Source organism: Ovis aries, chromosome 18 (assembly GCF_016772045.2).
Source record: "Ovis aries strain OAR_USU_Benz2616 breed Rambouillet chromosome 18, ARS-UI_Ramb_v3.0, whole genome shotgun sequence".
Lineage (NCBI taxonomy): Eukaryota > Metazoa > Chordata > Mammalia > Artiodactyla > Bovidae > Ovis > Ovis aries.
The window spans coordinates 25960197-25979266 of record NC_056071.1 but is presented as its reverse complement, the minus strand read 5'-3'; the positions used below and the strand labels follow the sequence as shown (position 1 = coordinate 25979266).

Below are 19070 nucleotides of genomic sequence, written 5' to 3'. Positions count from 1 at the left end.
TGCCTGGGAAATCTGAATTCTAGCCTGGTGGGCTACAGTCAGTGAAGTATCAAAGAGTCTGACAGGGCTTATCAACTTAGCAGCAGCAGCCTGAGTGAACCTGAAAGTGAAGGTGCACATCCCTCAGTCGTGTCCGCCTCTTTGCGGCACCATGGACTATACAGTCCTTGGAATTCTGTAGGTAGGAATACTGGAATGGGAAGCCTTTCCCTTCTCCAGGGTATCTTCCCAACCCAGGGATTGAACCCAGGTCTCCCGCATTGCTTTTGGATTCTTTACCAGCTGAGCCACAAGGGAAGCCCAGGAATACTGGAGTGGGTAGCCTACTCCTTCTCCAGGGGAATCTTCCCAACCAGGAATCGAACTGGAATCTCTTGCATTCCAGGTGGATTCTTTACCAACTGAGCTATCAGGGAAGCCCCAAGTGAACCTAAGGCAAAACCCATTTGACCTGCTTTGGTCATGTAACAGGAGAAAGTATTTCTGCTGTGTTAGGACACCGAGATTCTGGAGTTATTTGTAACCTGTCTTATCCTGAATGATTCAGAAGTTGAGGAAGCTAATACTGGGGATGTTGGAAAGAAGTGTGATATAATGGAAAAGCATTTGGTAAAAGCCCTTTTTGTAGTGACTTGAGCAGATCGTGCACCTAATGAACCCAGTGACTCTGAAGTTAAGAAACAGTACATTGGTAGCAGAAGTGTTGGATGCCGTGGCTGCATGTAGGAAAACAAACAGGAAAGAGATGAACTCAGAAAATATTTGACTGGTTTGTATCCAGGAATGAACAATACAGAACTATGTTGATATGTAACTACATCTGAACCCCCAATTGGTACATAAAACAGAGAGAAGGTTAATTGAATCACATTCTCAGGCAAAAATCAAATCTGTGTTATAGTTGTCACTCACATTGTTAAAACATCTGAATGGATTCGAGTGGTTTAGGATAAAGGTTAGGTAGGAGTTGGATGCCCAACGAAGATTTTTAAAAGAACAATATGAAAGAAGAAGAGTTGAAGTGTGGCCTGTCCACCAAAAACATGAAGGTCAGAGGGGCACAGTCAAATCAATGAGAGAAGGACTGAGAGGAGCACAAAGGGAGTAAATATGCTTACAGCAAACCTAAGGTGTGTGTCTAGAAAAGAAGTACAGGTGTACCTAGTGGCACATGGCACCAAATTGAATCAAGTTTTTTTTTTTTCCGCCCATTATTTTATAATTTGTATTGGGGTAAGTTGATTTACAGTGTTGGGGGAGGGAGAGGGATAAACTGGGGGGAGAGTTGATCTGTCAAAGAAAAGTTTGCCTGAACTTTCAGAGTTTATAACTGCTTAAGGCCTAAATAACCCTTAGGTCTTCAGTTTTTATGAGCCAATACCTATAGGAGGTACTGCAAAGTATAGAATCCCAGAGTGGAATCAAGATACATAGCACCCCAAATGTCATGACCTTGCCTAGGTTTAAAAAAAGAAAAACAGGAAATTCCCTGGTGGTCCAGTGGTTAGGACTCCGAGCTTTCACTGCCAATGGGCCTCGGGTTCAACCCCTAGTTGGGAAACTAAGATCACACAAGCTGTGAAGCGTGTCTGAAAAAAAAAAGCTACCTTTAGGAGAAGGGAGGAAGTAGAATGGATGAGGGATGAAATAGAATAAAAGCTAGATTTATTTAAAACTCATGGATTTGACTTTAAGATTCTTTTATATAATTGCAAGCAATATAAACTTAGAAAACCATAATAAAAAATGAGACAATAAGCTAGGTTCCCAGTTGGTAGCATAACCACACATAAAGGAACCCCGGTGACTCTAGGACACCATAATTTGGCTACATATCCTGGTAGAATGTTCTCCGAGGATAAAAGGAAACAGAAAAACCTTTAATAATCATGTTTTTGGTGGTAGTATTAGCATTGTTACTTTGAGACTTGTGGGTATTATGAGATTAAATCAAATGGTTAATTATAATGAGAAGTAAGGTTTGGGGCATGGTTGAAAGGAAGTGGAGATATAAGGTTGATGTGATTAAATAAAAACCCTGTAGTTGTGAATTTGAATCCAAGATTGCAGTATGAACACATGATATGTTATACCTAACAACTGAAAATGCTTAAAACAGTGATCACCCAAGCAGCAAGAGCACCTTTAGCATGAAAACTGTGTTACCTAAATGTTGTTCAGTTGATAAGTCATGTTCATCTCTGTGACCTCATAGACTGCAGCACATCAGTCTTCCCTGTCCTCCACTGTCTCCCAGAGTTGGCTCAAATACATGTCCATTGAGTTGGTGTTGCTATCTAACCATATCATCCTCTGTCAACTCCTCCTCCTCCTTCCCTCAATCTTTCCCAGCATCAGAGTCTTTTCCAATGAGTTGGCTCTTCCTATCAGGTGGCCAAAGTATTGGAGTTTCAGCTTCAGCTTCAGCATCAGTCCTTCCAATGAATATTCAGGGTTGATTTCCTTTAGGATTGACTGGTTTGATTTCCTTGCAGTCCAAGGGACTCTCAAGAGTCTTTGCCCGCACCGCAGCTTGAAAGCATCTATTCTTCAGCACCATTCTCTTTGAAAAGAATCAGGGCTTACTGGTGAAATGCCTGATTTCAGAACTAGGGCAAGAAATGTGTATGATGACCCTGGAACATGATAGCTTTCAAAGTAAATTAGTATTGTGTTAACTTGAATTGAGTCTCTCTTGCTAATGACTCCAGTGACTGAAACATATCCAATGTGTTTAAGTTTATCCTTCATAATGATTCAAATACACGCACACACTCCAAACAAACAATACCTTTGAAGAAAGCTAGGGATCCAACTAATTTTTTTTAATTGTGTGAAAAAGATTGTATTTGACTCATTCTTTAATGCAGGAACCAGTAAGATGTCACTACCAGTCTAAAAGAGAATTCACAGAATGTACACACGTAGGCAATCAAGAATGCAGAAATGAATTTACAAAAGATGTAAAAGTGGTGAGCATCCATGGAGGGATAATCATTGCATTCCACCAGACAAAATTCAGTTATATTTCTATTGTCAAAAATCGTTGCATTAGCATGAATATTCTACATCTTACTGAGTTGTAAAATAAAGACAGCAAACACAGGCAACTCAAAAAGGTGCATTAGACAGGATCCAGTATTTTTTTTCCTCCCTTTCAAAGTATTTTACAAGTTTTCATGATACTCTTCCCCCTTCTTGATCATATTTTTTCAAGTTTTGTTTCTTTAGATTTAAGTGTGGCAAGAGTATTAACTAACCACATAGGCTTGAGTTTATTTTGCAAGTCTGGCAACATATCAGCTAATTATTTTGGAATCTGGAAGATAAATGTAAAGAATCTAGCTTGTAGCCTTTCCCTATATGAACCTATACTTTAAGGCAAACAGTTAATGAGGAAGAGTCTCCTTCTATATCTTGATTTCCACGAATAAAGAGAGTAGAAATGATGGCTTTAGCACTAATTTGGAAACCCTAATAAATGAATGGACCTAAGCAATCCTGAAATATGGCTGCTAAGGAATGGTGGCACAGATGTAGAGGACAGACTGTGGACACAATGGGTGAAGGAGAACGTGGGATGAATCGAAAGAGCAGCATTGATATATATACTGCTGCTGCTGCTAAAGTCGCTTCAGATGTGTCCGACTCTATGTGACCCCATAGATGGCAGCCCACCAGGCTCCCCCATCCCTGGGATTCTCCAGGCAAGAACACTGGAGCGGGTTGCCATTTCCTTCTCCAATGCATGAAAGTGAAAAGTGAAAGTGAAGTCGTTCAGTCGTGTCCAACTCTTCGTGACCCCATGGGCTGCAGCCTACCAGGCTCCTCCATCCGTGGGATTTTCCAGGCAAGAGTACTGGAATGGGGTGCCATTGCTTCGGGTTACACTCCCGAATAGATATATATACTACCATGTGTGAAATAGATAGCTAATGGGGAATTGCTGTATAACACAGGGAACCCAACCTAGTGCTCTGTGATGATCTAGAGGGGTGGGATTAGGGGAGAAGAGAGTTCAAGAGGGAGGGGGTATATGTATACTTATGGCTGATTCACACTGTTGTACAGCAGAAACCAACACAACATTGTAAAGCAATTACCCTCCAATTAAAAATAAAATAAAGTCTTTTAAATGGCTGCTAAGAGCACAGAGAGACATTATTTACCTTCTGTTAGTCTGAATTTGATCAGCCTCTGGATCTATCAATGAAGTTATAAAATTTACAAAAGATGGAAAAACATTAAGTGATAGGAGACAAAGTGTAGCCTATAGAAAACTATAGGATTAGTGAAAAGATTTCAAGGAAGAAAAAGCCCATAGTAGAAGGAAAAGCACATTGATTTAAAAATATCTAAACTTCAGAGCCACCAGTTTCACTGTGGAACTCCTTTGTATCTTGTGTAACCTGATTCAAACAAAATATGAAGAAAGGTTGAAACAAGTGTGAACTGTAAATATATTAATGCATTATTATCATAGACGTGATAGCAGCATTTTATGTTTTCAAAAAGTTTTATTATTTTAGAAATATACACTTAAATATTTAAGGATGAAGTCATATGCTGTCTAATATTTGCTACAAAATAATTTGGAGGGGAGAGAGTATAAATGATAAAACTGATGGTGACTGGATTAATCACCCCTGATGCTGGATGATGGGTGTGTTAGTGGGGTTCGTTTTACTATTTTCTTTGGTTTTACATGTGTATGAAATTTTCCATAATAAAAATTACAAGACATAGACTTTCTAATAAATATACTTCTATCATTTGATTTTCTTTGGTAATTTATATATCGCTTGTTATTTTTGAGAGTATGTATCAATAACACTATGTTGAGACTATGGAATGTATAGTATTTTCAAGTTTAGCTTCTAAAATATATATTTCAAATAAAATCATGGTTGCTGGCTATGGCTTTTCAGACACTACCTTTTCTATTTGAGTTAAGGTAATATGATTTAAAATTTTTTAACAAATAATGCTTTCCTTGGAAACATAGAAATGTTATTCGTGTGATTATTTGATGGTCTGAAAGTTTTTTGAAAGCCAAATAATTTTTCCTCTGGTCTCTCCCAGTAAATGATAAATTTCTTATCTGGTTTGTTTCCAGATAACCTTTTTCATGCTGCTCTCGGCAGTGTGTGTGATGCTGAATTTGGCTGGTTCAATACTTTCCTGTCAGAACGCTCAGCTCGTCAACTCCCTGGAAGGCTGTCAGTTGGTGAGTAATGAAACGCAAGCCATCTGATAAAGGTCATGGACTTTATGAAAGGGATTTCAAAAATAATTTTACTGTATCCTTGGGTTTATTCTGATGTTTTAGCATTGTCTAAGGAATTCATGATGATTCCTCTCTTAAAAATTCTCCCAAATCAATATTGTTCTACTAGTAAATCAGTTACTATTATTGTAGCACTGTTTTAGATGTCTAGAATTTTGCCAAGAGAATGGACTGTCATAGCAAACACCCTCTTCCAACAGCACAAGAGAATACCCTACACATGGTTGTCACCAGATGGTCAACACCGAAATCAGATTGATTATATTCTTTACAGCAAAAGAAGGAGAAGCTCTATACAGTCAGCAAAAACAGGACGAGGGGCTGACTGTGGCTCAGATAATGAACTCCTTATTGCCAAATTCAGACTTAAATTGAAGAAAGTGGGGAAAACCACTAGACCATTCAGGTATGACCTAAATCAAATCCCTTATGATTATACAGTGGAAGTGAGAAATAGATTTAAGGGACTAGATCTGACAGAGTGCCTGATGAACCATGGATGGAGGTTCATGACATTGTACAGGAGACAGGGATCAAGACCATTCCCATGGAAAAGAAATGCAAAAAAGCAAAATGGCTGTCTGAGGAGGCCTTACAAATAGCTGTGAAAAGAAGAGACATGAAAAGCAAAGGAGAAAAGGAAAGATATACCCATTTGAATGCAGAGTTCCAAAGAATAGGAAGGAGAGAGAAGAAAGCCTTTCTCAGCGATCAGTGCAGAGAAATAGAGGAAAACAATAGAATGGGGAAAACTAGAGATCTCTTCAAGAAAATTAGAGATACCAAGGGAACATTTCATGCAAAGATGGGCTCAATAAATGACAGAAATGGTAGGGACCTAACAGAAGCAGAAGATATTAAGAAGAGGTGGCAAGAATACACAGAACTGTACAAAAAAGATCTTCACGACCCAGATAATCGCGATGGTGTGATCACTCACCTAGAGCCAGACGTCCTGGAATGTGAAGTCAAGTGGGCCTTGGGAAGCATCAGTACAAACAAAGCTAGTAGAGGTGATGGAATTCCTGTTGAGCTATTTCAAATCCTAAAAGGTGATGCTGTGAAAGTGCTACACTCAATATGCCACAAATTTGGAAAACTCAGCAGTGGCCACAGGACTGGAAAAGGTCAGTTTTCATTCCAATCCCAGCAAAAGGCAATGCCAAAGAATGCTCCAACTACTGCACAATTGCAATCATCTCACACGCTAGTAGAGTAATGCTCCAAATTCTCCAAGCCGGGCTTCAGCAGTACGTGAACCGTGAACTTCCAGATGTTCAAGCTGATTTTAGAAAAGACAGAGGAACCAGAGATCAAATTGCCAACATCCGCTGGATCATGGAAAAGCAAGAGAGTTCCAGAAAAACATCTATTTCTGCTTTATTGACTATGCCAAAGCCTTTGACTGTGTGGATTGCCGGGGTATAGCCCCCGCAGGATCCAGGGGAACCTGAAGGAAAAACGGCGTTGGCGGATGATTTAGAGAGAGAGATAAGGAAAGAATATTATAGATGAGAAAATAGAGGCGAGAAAGAGGCTGATATTCTTTGGTTTACATAGAAAGCCAATAAAACTTCGAGACAAGAAGTTTGCCCTGTTCACGGAGGCCACAGGTGCCTTCCCGGTCTCTCAAGGGAGTGAAGATGCAGAACGTCTTCCCGTTTAGGTCTTAGAAACCCGGGCAGGTAAGTGAACGCAGGGAGCCTCTATGCTCCAAGAGATCAGCCTGAAAAAAGAGGGAGGGGGAGAGAGAGGGAGAAAATGATTGACACGAGGAGACCAAGCTACTTCAGTAAGCAAGGCCCAATAGCTTTATTTTTTAAAGGTACTTTTATACCTTGTCTTATACATAGAGGGAAATGAAAGATGCAAAGTCATACAGAGTCAGCCCAAACATTACATCTGTTTTGTCTTTATCGAAACCAGGATTTTTTCTGCAAACCTTTCCCATAAACAATATTGTGTACATTATCTTCTGGCTTTGGAGGCCTGTGAACATTTTATGACCCTCTTCTGATAAAGGCTTCTCAACCAGAAAACTTATTTTCCCTTGAAATGTTTTTCCTTATATTTCTAATCTATGTCAGCCTCAGAAAGTATTAAACAAGTTACATTTCTCATGGAATAAAGGTGCAGTAAGTTACAAGAAAGAACCAAATATCTCAAAAGTCTGATGTGGTTAAATTCAAGGCTACACTTGTTTTTCTTGCATTCTAACTATGTTAACTAATGCACTCCCAGGTGCAGAGTAGATAAGAGATATGGGAACTTAGCAACAAGCACTGGCCAGATAATGAAATCCTACATTAACACTACTCTAATAACTTTTAACTCTTTGAAAGGCTCTATGTTTTAGGCTTTCTGTGCCTCTCACAGTTGGGAGGATATAAATAATCATATGTGTAGCTGCAAGAGTCTGGATATATCTGCCAAGCAAACTAAAATGCTAACATAGGGGTTTTGATTGGAAATATTCTTCTCATGTCCAGGAGACTTATTAGCTATAGCTGTAAGTTGATTTTTTCCAGAGAAAGGTGGTCAGGAATAGCCCCCTGTTAATGTCAGAGGAGTTGGTGAAAGTCATGAAATAGTAAAACAGACAGATTATGATTTTGGGGGTAGATGCTCAAGAAAGCCTAGGGAGCCCGTTGAGTTCTGAAGCCTTGCTTAACAGTTCTCTTCCACATGACCTTGTCATGGGTGGGATCTCCCGTGGTGGCTCCCGGCAGTGGATCACAATAAATTGTGGAAAATTCTGAAAGAGATGGGAATACCAGACCACCTGACCTGCCTCTTGAGAAACCTGTAAACAGGTCCAGAAGCAGCAGTTAGAACTGGACATGGAACAACAGACTGGTTCCAAATAGGAAAAGGAGTACGTCAAGGCTGTATATTGTCACCCTACTTATTTAACTTATATGCAGAGTATATCATGAGAAACACTGGGCTGGATGAAGCACAAACTGGAATCAAGATTGCCGGGAGAAATATCAATAACCTCAGATATGCAGATCACACCACCCTTATGGAAGAAAGTGAGGAAGAACTAAAGAGCCTCTTGATGAAAGTGAAAGAGGAGAGTGAAAAAGTTGGCTTAAAGCTCAACATTCAGAAAACGAAGATCATGGCATCCGGTCCCATCACTTCATGGCAGATAGATGGGGAAACAGTGGAAACAATAGCTGACGTTATTTTGGGGGGCTCCAAAATCACTGCAGATGGTGACTGCAGCCATGAAGTTAAAAGACGCTTACTCCTTGGAAGGAAAGTTATGACCAACCGACACAGCATGTTAAAAAGCAGAGACATTACTTTGCCAACAAAGGTCCGTGTAGTCAAGGCTATGGTTTTTCCAGTAGTCATATATGGATATAAGAGTTAGACTATAAAGAAAGCTGAGCGCCGAAGAATTGATGCTTTTGAACTGTGATGTTGGAGAAGACTCTTGAGAGTCCCTTGGACTGCAAGGAGGTCCAACCAGTCCATTCTAAAGGAGATCAATCCTGGGTGTTCTTTGGAAGGACTGATGCTGAAGCTGAAACTCCAGTACTTTGGCCACCTGATGCGAAGACCTGACTCATTTGAAAAGACCCTGATGCTGGGAAATATTGAGGACAGGAGGAGAAGGGGATGACAGAGGATGAGTTGGTTGGATGGCATCACTGACTCAATGGACATGAGTTGGTGATGGACAGGTAGGCCTGGCGTGCTGTAGTTCATGGTGTCACAAAGAGTCGGACACGACTGAGTGACTAAACTGAACTGAAGTAGTGATTATATTCTAACATTTGTTGCATTGATTTTTCTCTGCACTAAAGTTTTGAAAATCAATTTTGTAAGTCTATTCTAAGTGCTGAGATAACATATAAGCTTGATAATGAGTGCGTCCAAACAATTTAGTTCTCATTTTCCAATTTAAAAAGAGAATTATCTTTTCAATCCTGGAAAATTATAGATTGTGTGCTGTAGATGGTGTTCTGTGGACTGAATTTTCATTTGTTGAATTAAACCATTATATTTTATCACAATTTGGCTTCTCATTTGGTTATATTGAAACGTGCATGTGGTAGGCAGTGCGTGGCTGGGGTGGAGATCAGCGTGTGTCCCGTGACATTCAGTGCAAGTGCCAAGTGACCCCTGATGTGACCCTGGCGCCCGAGTATGGGGCACTGGCGTTTGTTTCTTTAACTTAGAGCCATGCCTCTTATTTTCTTGGGCTCTGAAATCACTGCAAATTATGACTGCAGCCATGAAATTAAAAGATGTTTGCTCCTTGGAAGAAAAGCTATGACAAACCTAGATAGCATATTAAGAAGCAGAGACACCACTTTGCTGACAAAGGTCCGTGTAGTCAAAGCTATGGTTTTTCCAGTAGTCATGTATGGATGTAAGAGTTGGACCATAAAGAAGGCTGAGCCCAAAGAATTAATGCTTTTGAATTGTGGTCCTGGAGAAGACTCTTGAGAGTCCTAACCAGTCAATCCTAAAGGAAATCAACCCCAAATATTCACTGGAAATACTGATGCTGAAGCTGAAGCTCCAATACTTTGGCCAGCTGATGTGAAGAGCTGACTCATTGGAAATGATCCTAATACTGGGAAAAAGTATTAGGGCAGGAGGACAAGGGGGTGGCAGAGGATGAGATGGTTGGATGGCATCACTAACTCCATGGATGTGAGTTTCAGCAAACTCCAGGAGATAGTGAAACTAACCTGGTGTGCTGCAGTCAGTCCACGGGGTCTCAAAGAGTCAGACATGACTGAATGAACAATAACAATGCCCTCACAGCTACTTATGCACTGGCTGTCATTTCTGAGAGGTCAGGGGCTGTGCTGAACTGCTGCTGGCATTTTTATAAACAGTGTCCAGGGTTTTTATAAACAGTGTCCAGGGTTTTCAGTTGTTCTCGGAAGAACAGGGAAAGGCACATCTCCGTCATCTTCTTGGAAGCCAAAATGCAATTGATTTTTGTATATTTCATATGTTGAAATTTTTTGTTGACTCTAAAAGTTTTCCCAAAATTACCTTTTAGTTTCCAGGTGGACAGACATATAAGCTAGGAAAATAAAGGTGCTTTCCCTTTGTTACAAATATTATAGAGCATATTTTTTCTTAACTTTTTACATTGATTGATATGGATTTAAATCAGTATTTAGTACCTTGTGATGCAATAGAGCTTTTTATTTTTTTAACTGAAGAAAAATTGCCTTACAATGTTGTATTGGTTTCTGCCATACAGCAGGACAAATCAGCCATAATTATACATGTATCACCTCCCTCTGGAACCTTCCTCTCCTCCCCTATCCCACCCTGCTACGTAGACCTTTTTTTATTTTTCCAGTTTTATTGAGATATAATTTACATACAACACTGTATCCAGGTATACAGAATAGCAATTAAAAAAATTTTTTTATTGGAGTCTAGCTAATTTACAATGTTGTGTTAATTTCTGCTGTACAGCAAAGTGCATCAGTTATACGTATACATATATTGACTTTTTTAGCTTCTTTCCCCACACAGCATCATGATTTGAGTTACATCATGAGATGATAATCATAGTAAGTTTTGTGAATATCCATCATCTCACATAGATACAAAAATTTTTTAATAGAAAAACACTTTTCATGGTGGATAACGAATGAGTAAGTTGAAGCCTATGGACACAGAGACTTAGCAATAATGGAATTTAAAAATCATCCATAGCTAATCCTCTTATTTTAGAAATGGATGAAGAATGAAAGTCTGTATCAATCAGACAGTTTATATAAACCAGAATCCCACAAGTCCTTACTTTTACATCCTACCTGTTGAATCTGAAAAATACATCTTTTCAAAGCCATGTTAAAATGGATACAGAAACTTGTTTTTTATTTAATATACAGTGAACACCTATAGAAATGTCACCCCCAAAATGCTTTTATTTCCAGAATAGAAATGGAAGAGTTAGGATTCATATAAATTTTTTAAATTTTTCAATTGAAAATTTTTTATTTTTACTGATACATTTGTGAATTCACATGAAGTTATTAGAAATAATAGAAATCTTGTCGTTGTGTGTTGTTCTTAGTCCCATCCAACTCTTTGTGATCTCATCGACTGTAACCTGCCAGGCTCTTCTGTCCATGGGATTTCCCAGGCAAGAATACTGGAGTGGGTTGCCATTCCCTTCTTCATGGAATCTTCCTAACCCAGGGATCATCAAACTGTCGTGTCTCAGATCTCCTGCATTGGCAGGCAGATTCTTTACCACGGAGCCACCTAGGAAGCCCAGAGATCTGCTGTACATTTTTTCAAATTTCTTCCAATAATAACATATCACATCCACAATATTAACATTGATGCAATCAGATTTCCCCATCTTTACTTATATTCATTTGTCTGGATGGGTGTGAGAGTATGTCTGTTGTTTTATGTGATTTTGTCATTCATGTAGGTTCACATATCCACCACCACAGTCAACGGATCCCTCATGCTGATCTTTTTATAACCACATTCATTTCTCTTTTGCCCACTCTTAACTCCTGGAGACCCTGAATCTGTTCACTATTTCTCAAAAGAGAAAAAAAAAAAAAAACAAACCTCATTTCCAAAAAGTTGTGTAAATGAAAACATGCATATGCAACCATTTGGAACTGGCTCTTTTTATTCAGCATGATTCCATGGAGGTTCATCCAAGGTGGTGTTGTGTATATCAGTGGTCCGTTCCTTTTCATTGTGGGGTAGCACTGCATGGTATGTAGGATGACAGCATGTTTAACTAATTATCTGCACTACCTCTGTTTTTTTCTGTTATGTATAGGGCTGGTGTGAACATTCATGTATGTATTTTTGTGTGAACATAAGTTTTCATTTCTCTGGGATGAATATCCAAGAACACAATTTCCATATTATAACTGCATGTTTAGTTTTTTAAGAGACTTTTCCAGCCACACTTCTGTACATTTTACGTCTTTATCAGCAATGTATGAATGATTCAGTTTCTCCACATCTTCATTAGCATTTGGTGTTGACAGTATATATATATATATATATATATATATATATATATATATATTTTAGTCATTCTCAGAGATGTGTGGCGATATGGTTTCATTTTGCATTTTCCTGATGCAAATGATGTTAAATCTCTTTTCATGTGTTTCATTGACATCCGTATATACACTTTGGAGAAATAAATATGCAGTGGCATATCTGAAAAAGGACTAGTATCTAGAGTATATGAAGAAATTTCAACACTGAACAAAGAAGTCAACTAGAAAATGAGCAACACACGAACATTTTTCTTCTTTCTGGAAGAAATTATTTAGAATTGGTATTGATTCTTCTTTAAGCATTTGATAGAATTTTCTAGTGAGACCATCTAGGCCTGGAGATTTCTTTTGGGGGAGATTTAAAATTATAAAAATAACTTCCTTAATAGTATAAGGCTATTCAAATTGTCTGTTTCCTGTTCTGAGTTGTGGTAGCTTGTGATTTTTAATAAGTTGATTCATCTTATTTAAATTGTCAAATTTGTATGTGTAGAGTTCATATTAGTCCCTTACCATAATTTTAATGTCAGCAGAGTCCAAGGCTTCCCAGGTGGGCTCTTGGTAAAAAATTCACCTGCCAGTGCAGGAGACACAGGAGTCGTAGGTTTTATCCCTGGGTTGGTAAGATCCCCTGAAGGGGGGCATGGCAACCCACTCCTGTATTCTTGCCTGGAGAATCCCATGGACACAGAAGCCTGGCGGGCTCCAGTCCATGCGGTTGCAAAGAGTCAGACATGACTGAGTGACTAACATGCATACAATGATATAAAGGCCAAGGGGACCATCTGTTCCATGACTCTTTGAAAAGATTCACCAGTCAAATTGTTTGGGGTTGCTGATATTTTAGTTATTTAGCAGATCTTGCATTTTTTCTTGTTTGTGATCTCTTTGGGCTTTGAATCAATTTTAAAGCCATGAGTATAAGTAGGAAATTTGGTGGTTCAACAGTAAAGAATCTGCCTACGTGCAGGAACCATAGGAGACACAGGTTCGATCCCTGGGTCAGGAATATCCCCTGGAGTAGGATATGGCAACCCACTCCAGTATTCTTTCCTGGAGAATCCCATGGATTTAGGAACCTGGTGGGCTAAAATATTTCTTAGTATTCTTCCATAAATATTGTCTAATATTTTTAAAAGTGTATATTTCTCTATAAGAAAAGTTTTATCTATTATATCAGTGGTAACAATGATAATACATTCTAGGGCCAGTTACATCCTACAGGTCCCTTACGAGTATAGGTATGGGGAGAACATCTCATCTTGATTTTTTTCTTGATTACACATATGAGTTCATAATTAAGTGGCATTTTAATCAGCTTATAAAGGTAGACGTCTTCCCCCCCCTTGTTTTTTCTATTGTGGTAAAATACACATAACATGTACCATTTTAACTATTTGTAACCATGAAATTCAGCTGCATTAAGTACATTCACACTGTTGTGCAGCTGTCACCACCATCCATTTCCATAGCTTTTTCATCTTCCCGAACAAAAACTGTCCCACTAAACACTAACTACTCCCCTCCGCTCTCCCCCAGCCCCTGGAAAACACCATCTACATTCTGGCTCTGAGATTTTTGATACCTCTAGGGACGTCACAGGAGTGAAATCATACAATATATGTGTTTTTGTGTCTGGCTGATTTCATATAGCTTACTGTTTTCAAGATCTCTGTTTCCTTTAATTGGTAAGTTCAGCCTATTTATGTCTGTACTTATGAACGATGTTTGGTCTCAATCCTGTTCACCTATATTTTATGTGGTGTGTTGACATTTTTACAGGGTGCCTCAGAACTGCAGAAACACATTCTTCATTTTTTATACCTCCCTTTAACTTGGCCTGGGTCCCCTGATGTAGGAAAAATAAACATGACCCTTATCATTGCGTTGTGATACTGGTCTCTTATCAGCTGAGAACAATCTTTCCAGGGTTAATGTTACCTCATTCCAGGACGTGTTCAGCACTTCTCCCCTTTCCATCTTCTACTTTTCCATCCCTGGTGGCATCTGGGCCTGGGGGCCCAGACTGAGCATCACAGCAGTGGAAGTGGGAAGTGGGCGGGATGGCACTTGCTCTGTGCTGGCCCCTGGCCCACCCCGCTGTGAGCCTGGGCTGACACTACCTGCTAAGGTCTGAGATCCTCCCCGGGACCTCCCCTCCAGATCCAGCTGGTTAGGGTTCTCCAATGGCAATCCACTCCAGTATTCTTGCATGGAAAATCCCATGGGTGGAGGAGCCTGATAGGCTGCAGTCCATGGGGTCGCTAAGAGTCGGACACAACTGAGCGACTTCACTTTCACTCTTCACTTTTCATGCATTGGAGAAGGACATGGCAACCCACTCCAGTGTTCTTGCCTGGAGAATCCCAGGGACGGAGGAGCCTGGTGGGCTGCCGTCTATGGGGTCGCATAGAGTCGGACACAACTGAAGTGGCTTAGCAGCAGCAGCAGCTCTTCTAGGGACCACTTGGGTCACAAACGAATCCTAGAGCCCCTCGCACTCTGCATGTCTCTTACAAGTGTAGGCATGGGGATAGCATCTCAGACCCTCTCACCCCGAATGTGCGCTTCATCCCTTTCACCCCTGGCAGCGGACCCACCTCAACTCCAGGCAACTTAAAGACCAGGCTTCGGACACAGGACAGCTGTCCCCAGATGCTCACAGACACTTTGGATTCCTGCAGCCAGGTATCCTTATCTCAGCCTGGTGAGGGTGCTGGGCCTCTGCACAGGGACTAGACTGAGTTCTGAGCATCTAGTCTGCTTCCTGCCTGCTCAGGGCACCACCCTCTCTTATTTTCTGGAAACCCTTGTTCTTAGGCTACATCCCTTGTCATCCTCCCTTCTAGCAGTCCTCCAGGCTCCCCAGGACTACTCCTCCTCCTGGAGTCCAGAATGAGGTAATGGCAGAAACTCAAAGAACGTTTACTGAATGCTGGGACAAGCAAGGTCTTGATAACAGACTTAACATTCTGTGTGTGACAGCCCAATTCATTTAGCTGAAGTCATCTAATTAACAGTTTCATTATTCAGTTATTGTTTTTTATTTTTTCTTCTTTAATTTTTTTAACATCAGAACCATTTTGTATTGTGGTATAGCCAATTAACAATGTTGTGACAGTTTCAAGTGGACAGCAAAGGGACTCAGCCATACACATACATGTATCCATTCTCCCTCAAACCCCCCGCCCCTCCCATCCAGGCTGGCACATAACACTGAGCAGAGTTCCATGTGCTATACAATAGGTCTTTGTGGTTATCCATTTTAAATATAGCAGTGTGTAAAAAGTTTTCTGTTATTTTTGCATGCTCAGTCTCTCAAGTTGTGTCCAACTCTTTTGCGACCCCATGGACTGCAGCCTGCCAGGCTCCTCTGTCCATGGAATTCTCCAGTCAAGAATACTGTAGTGGGTTGCCATCCCTCCAAGGGATCTTCCCAGCCCAGGGATCAAACCCATGTCTCTGCACTGGCAGGTGGGTTCTTTACTACTGAGCCACCTGGGAAGCCTCTACCATTTTATTTCTCATTACTAGGTTTATCAGGACCACAGCTTGAGATCCTCAATGGTCCATTTTGGAGGAGGGCCTTGATTCTATGATTATTTTATTCTTTCCAGAGCCTGTTAGAATTTTTTCATGATGCTTCTAGCCGCATTTATTACCAGCACTCTAATCTCAAAATTGAAAGCACCCAGTAACCAAGCCAACACTAATTACGAAGCCACAGACCTCAGAGGAGCTCCACCGTAACCAGGGCAACCCTGATTCAGCTTCATCATGATGAATAGTAAATGAGGAGAGGATGCAGCCTTCGGCTGGGGTTGTTGGAAATGCCCGGCTTTAAAGATGAAATTCAGAAAACTTAGCTGAAAGTACACAGGTCCACTCAGGGTCTCAGCCACAATCTCCTTCCAGGTTTCCATTGTTGCTGAGAGCTATAGATTTTATTCTACTAATCATGGGTCAAGAAGAGTCTCAGCCTCTCTTGGCTTCACAGGAAATATGGTATTGGACTGTTCTTTGCAGTTTGTCATGATGACACAGAATTGTCCCCTCTAGAGTAACACAGTTCTCTTTTAGTTCATCTGCATGTGAATTTGTCATTATCATCAGCAAATGGATGTCATGGCTAACACAGCAATTTGAAAGTCAAGTCCAAATCCCAAAGTTCCCCAGCAAAGAAGAAATTCTCAGCAAAATAAGAACTGATATGTTTAAAGTAAGCCAACAGTTGTTGTTGAGTCACTAAGTTGTTTCTGACTCATTTGTGACCCCATGGTCTGTAGCCCGCCAGGCACCTCTGTCCATGGGATTTCCCAGGCAAGAATACTTAGGTAGATTGCCACTTCCTTCTCCAGGTGATCTTCCTGACCCAGGGATTGAACACATCTCCTGCACTGGCAGGTGGATTCTTTACCACTGAGCCACCAGGGAAGCCCAGCCAGCAGTGGTTCCATATAAATACTCACCTGTCCTGTGTCCATTTCCCCTTACATTCGTTGGATGATATATTTTCACAGAAACACAGAAGCAGAGTCCCATGTCTGAAATGTCCTAGGTGCTGTGACAAGTCAAATGAATCCTGACTGTGTATCCTCTATGTGGCTCACATTATAGGCAGAGAGGTGGGTGACAGAGGAGCAAACAGAAGAGACAGGTAACAGGAAGGGCTACAAGAAAAGGAGCAGTCTGGTGTATAGAGGTAGCCCAGTCTTCTCTGAGCAGGTGACAGGTGGGCTGGGGCCTGAGTGATGCTGGGGAGCAGGGGTCAGGGGCTTCTGGGGTGGCAGCAGCAGAGACCAAATCTAAGGGTAACCAGAATTTGAGAGCAGGAAGCCTAGGGGCGTGCAGTGCACGGAGCTGGCCATCTCAGCCCAGGCTCTGTGCCCCCAGTCTCCGTGGACTTGGAAGGACTCTGACCCAGGGATTTCTTCCTGCTGGACTTGACACCTGCCTGGCACTGTCTTCTCATGGTTCTGTTCATGTGACTTCATGGCTGGGACACTTGGGGACCTTTTCACATCCCTCCAGTCTCCAGCCACCACTGGATCATGTTGCCTCATTCCTATACGTAGATCTGAGTGAAAACCATAGGCAAGATTGATTCACTCCCCTGCCTCCCAGGACCGCTCATGGAAATACAGTAGACTTGCTGCATTTCTTGGGAGCTTAACCATGTCTGTCCTAACAATGGGGACCCTGATCCATCACCCAGCACTCCTCAGGAGACCCCTAAGTATCAGCACAATGTAAGGTTCTTCTCCTGTGTGGACCCTTCTGTCTTCTGAGCTCCGGTTGCATGTATGTCAGGGAACAGGGCAGGGAAGAAGCTGGGAGGGGCAGGCATCAGCTCTGATGAACCCCTCTTGCATCCTCTCCAGTGTGTCAGCCACACCATCTCCAGAGCATGTGCCCTCGGATGGAGGGGGCTGGCCTGGCAGGGAGCTGAGGTCCATGTGCTCCAGGGCCGGCCTCCCAGGTGACCCTTCTGTCCCCCACCCCTCACGCTGGCCCCAGGGGCACCTGCTGCAGCCAGGCCAGCTCAGCCAGTGTTGGAGTTAGCAGACCTCTAATATCTGCTAGAATTGATGCTTTCAAACTGTTGTGCTGGAGAAGACTCTTGAGAGTCCCTTGGACAGCAAGGAGATAAAACCAGTCAATCCTAAAGGAAATCAACCCTGAAATATTCATTGGAAGGACTGATGCTGAATTGAAACTCCAATACTGTGGAAGAGTGAAGAGCTGATGTGATCCAATACTGATATGAAGAGCTGACTCATTGGAAAGACCCTGAGGCTGGGGAAGAGTGAGGGCAGGAGGAGAAGGGGGTGACAGAGGATGAGATAGTTGGATGGCATCACTAACTCAATGGACATGAGTTTGAGCAAAGTCTGGGAGATGGTGAAGGACAGGGAAGCCTGCTGTGCTGCAGCCAATGGGATCGCAAAGAGTTGGACACGACTGAGCCACAGAACAAGAATGACACCAATATCTGCTAGAAACGTGCTCTCTAGAAGGAAAAACAGTGCTTGAAACTGACCAATTCTCGAGGGTGTTAGTGACTCACCTGACAGGAGCACAGGTCACTCTGGTGACTGCATCCCCCAGAGCCCATGAGATGCCCACTGTCAAAGCAGAGAGCTCGCCAAGACCAAGGACATGGGCCCCAAGGTGCCAGGTGAGGAGTCTGGCTGTAGCAGATGGAGAGCAGAGGGGAGGGCCCCTCACCTCACAGAAAGGAGAAAGCACATCCCCCACCCCCAGCAACCGAGGACGAAGCCAGAGCAAGCTCACTTCAGCCCAGGACCCGGGAGCCTTGGAAGCCCTGGGAAACGTCAAGCAAAGCCAGAAACTGAAATTGTTATGTGCCATTCCCCAATTTCACCCTCACACTAGGTGAGTCTCCTCTCCCCCTGCCCCCACCCCAAGATTAAAAGGAAATTTGAAAACATCAGTGTCCAGGTGCCCTGCTCATATCCTCCCCTCTTGGTTCTTCTCTGCCCCCCACAGATATTTTATCTCTACCCCTGTCTCTGGTGTGTTCACACCACTGAAACAATGAGCCGAAGTCATTCCTTAAGGACTCACCGGGGCTCTGCTGCTGAGGGGGGCTTCCAGTTTCACCCAGAGATGCACAGCGGGGCTCTAAGCAGGACTTTTTCGTAACTCTGAAGATCACCACTGAAGGTCACATACCCTTCTGTTGGACTAGAGACCAGAAAACAATGAAAATGCTCTTCTTGATGGATGGT

The 19070-nt window shown here is 41.8% G+C and overlaps 1 protein-coding gene across 1 annotated transcript in view; it reads left to right on the top strand.

The window, feature by feature from the left end:
- The window catches only part of ENTREP2 (endosomal transmembrane epsin interactor 2), a 123676-nt gene that overhangs the window by 61279 nt on the left and 43327 nt on the right, over positions 1 to 19070 (top strand). The window contains exon 2 of the mRNA XM_027957142.3: positions 5117 to 5227. Within this exon, the coding sequence (XP_027812943.2) occupies positions 5129 to 5227 (99 nt within the window). The 5' untranslated portion in view covers positions 5117 to 5128. The remainder of the gene's footprint in view (positions 1 to 5116; positions 5228 to 19070) is intronic.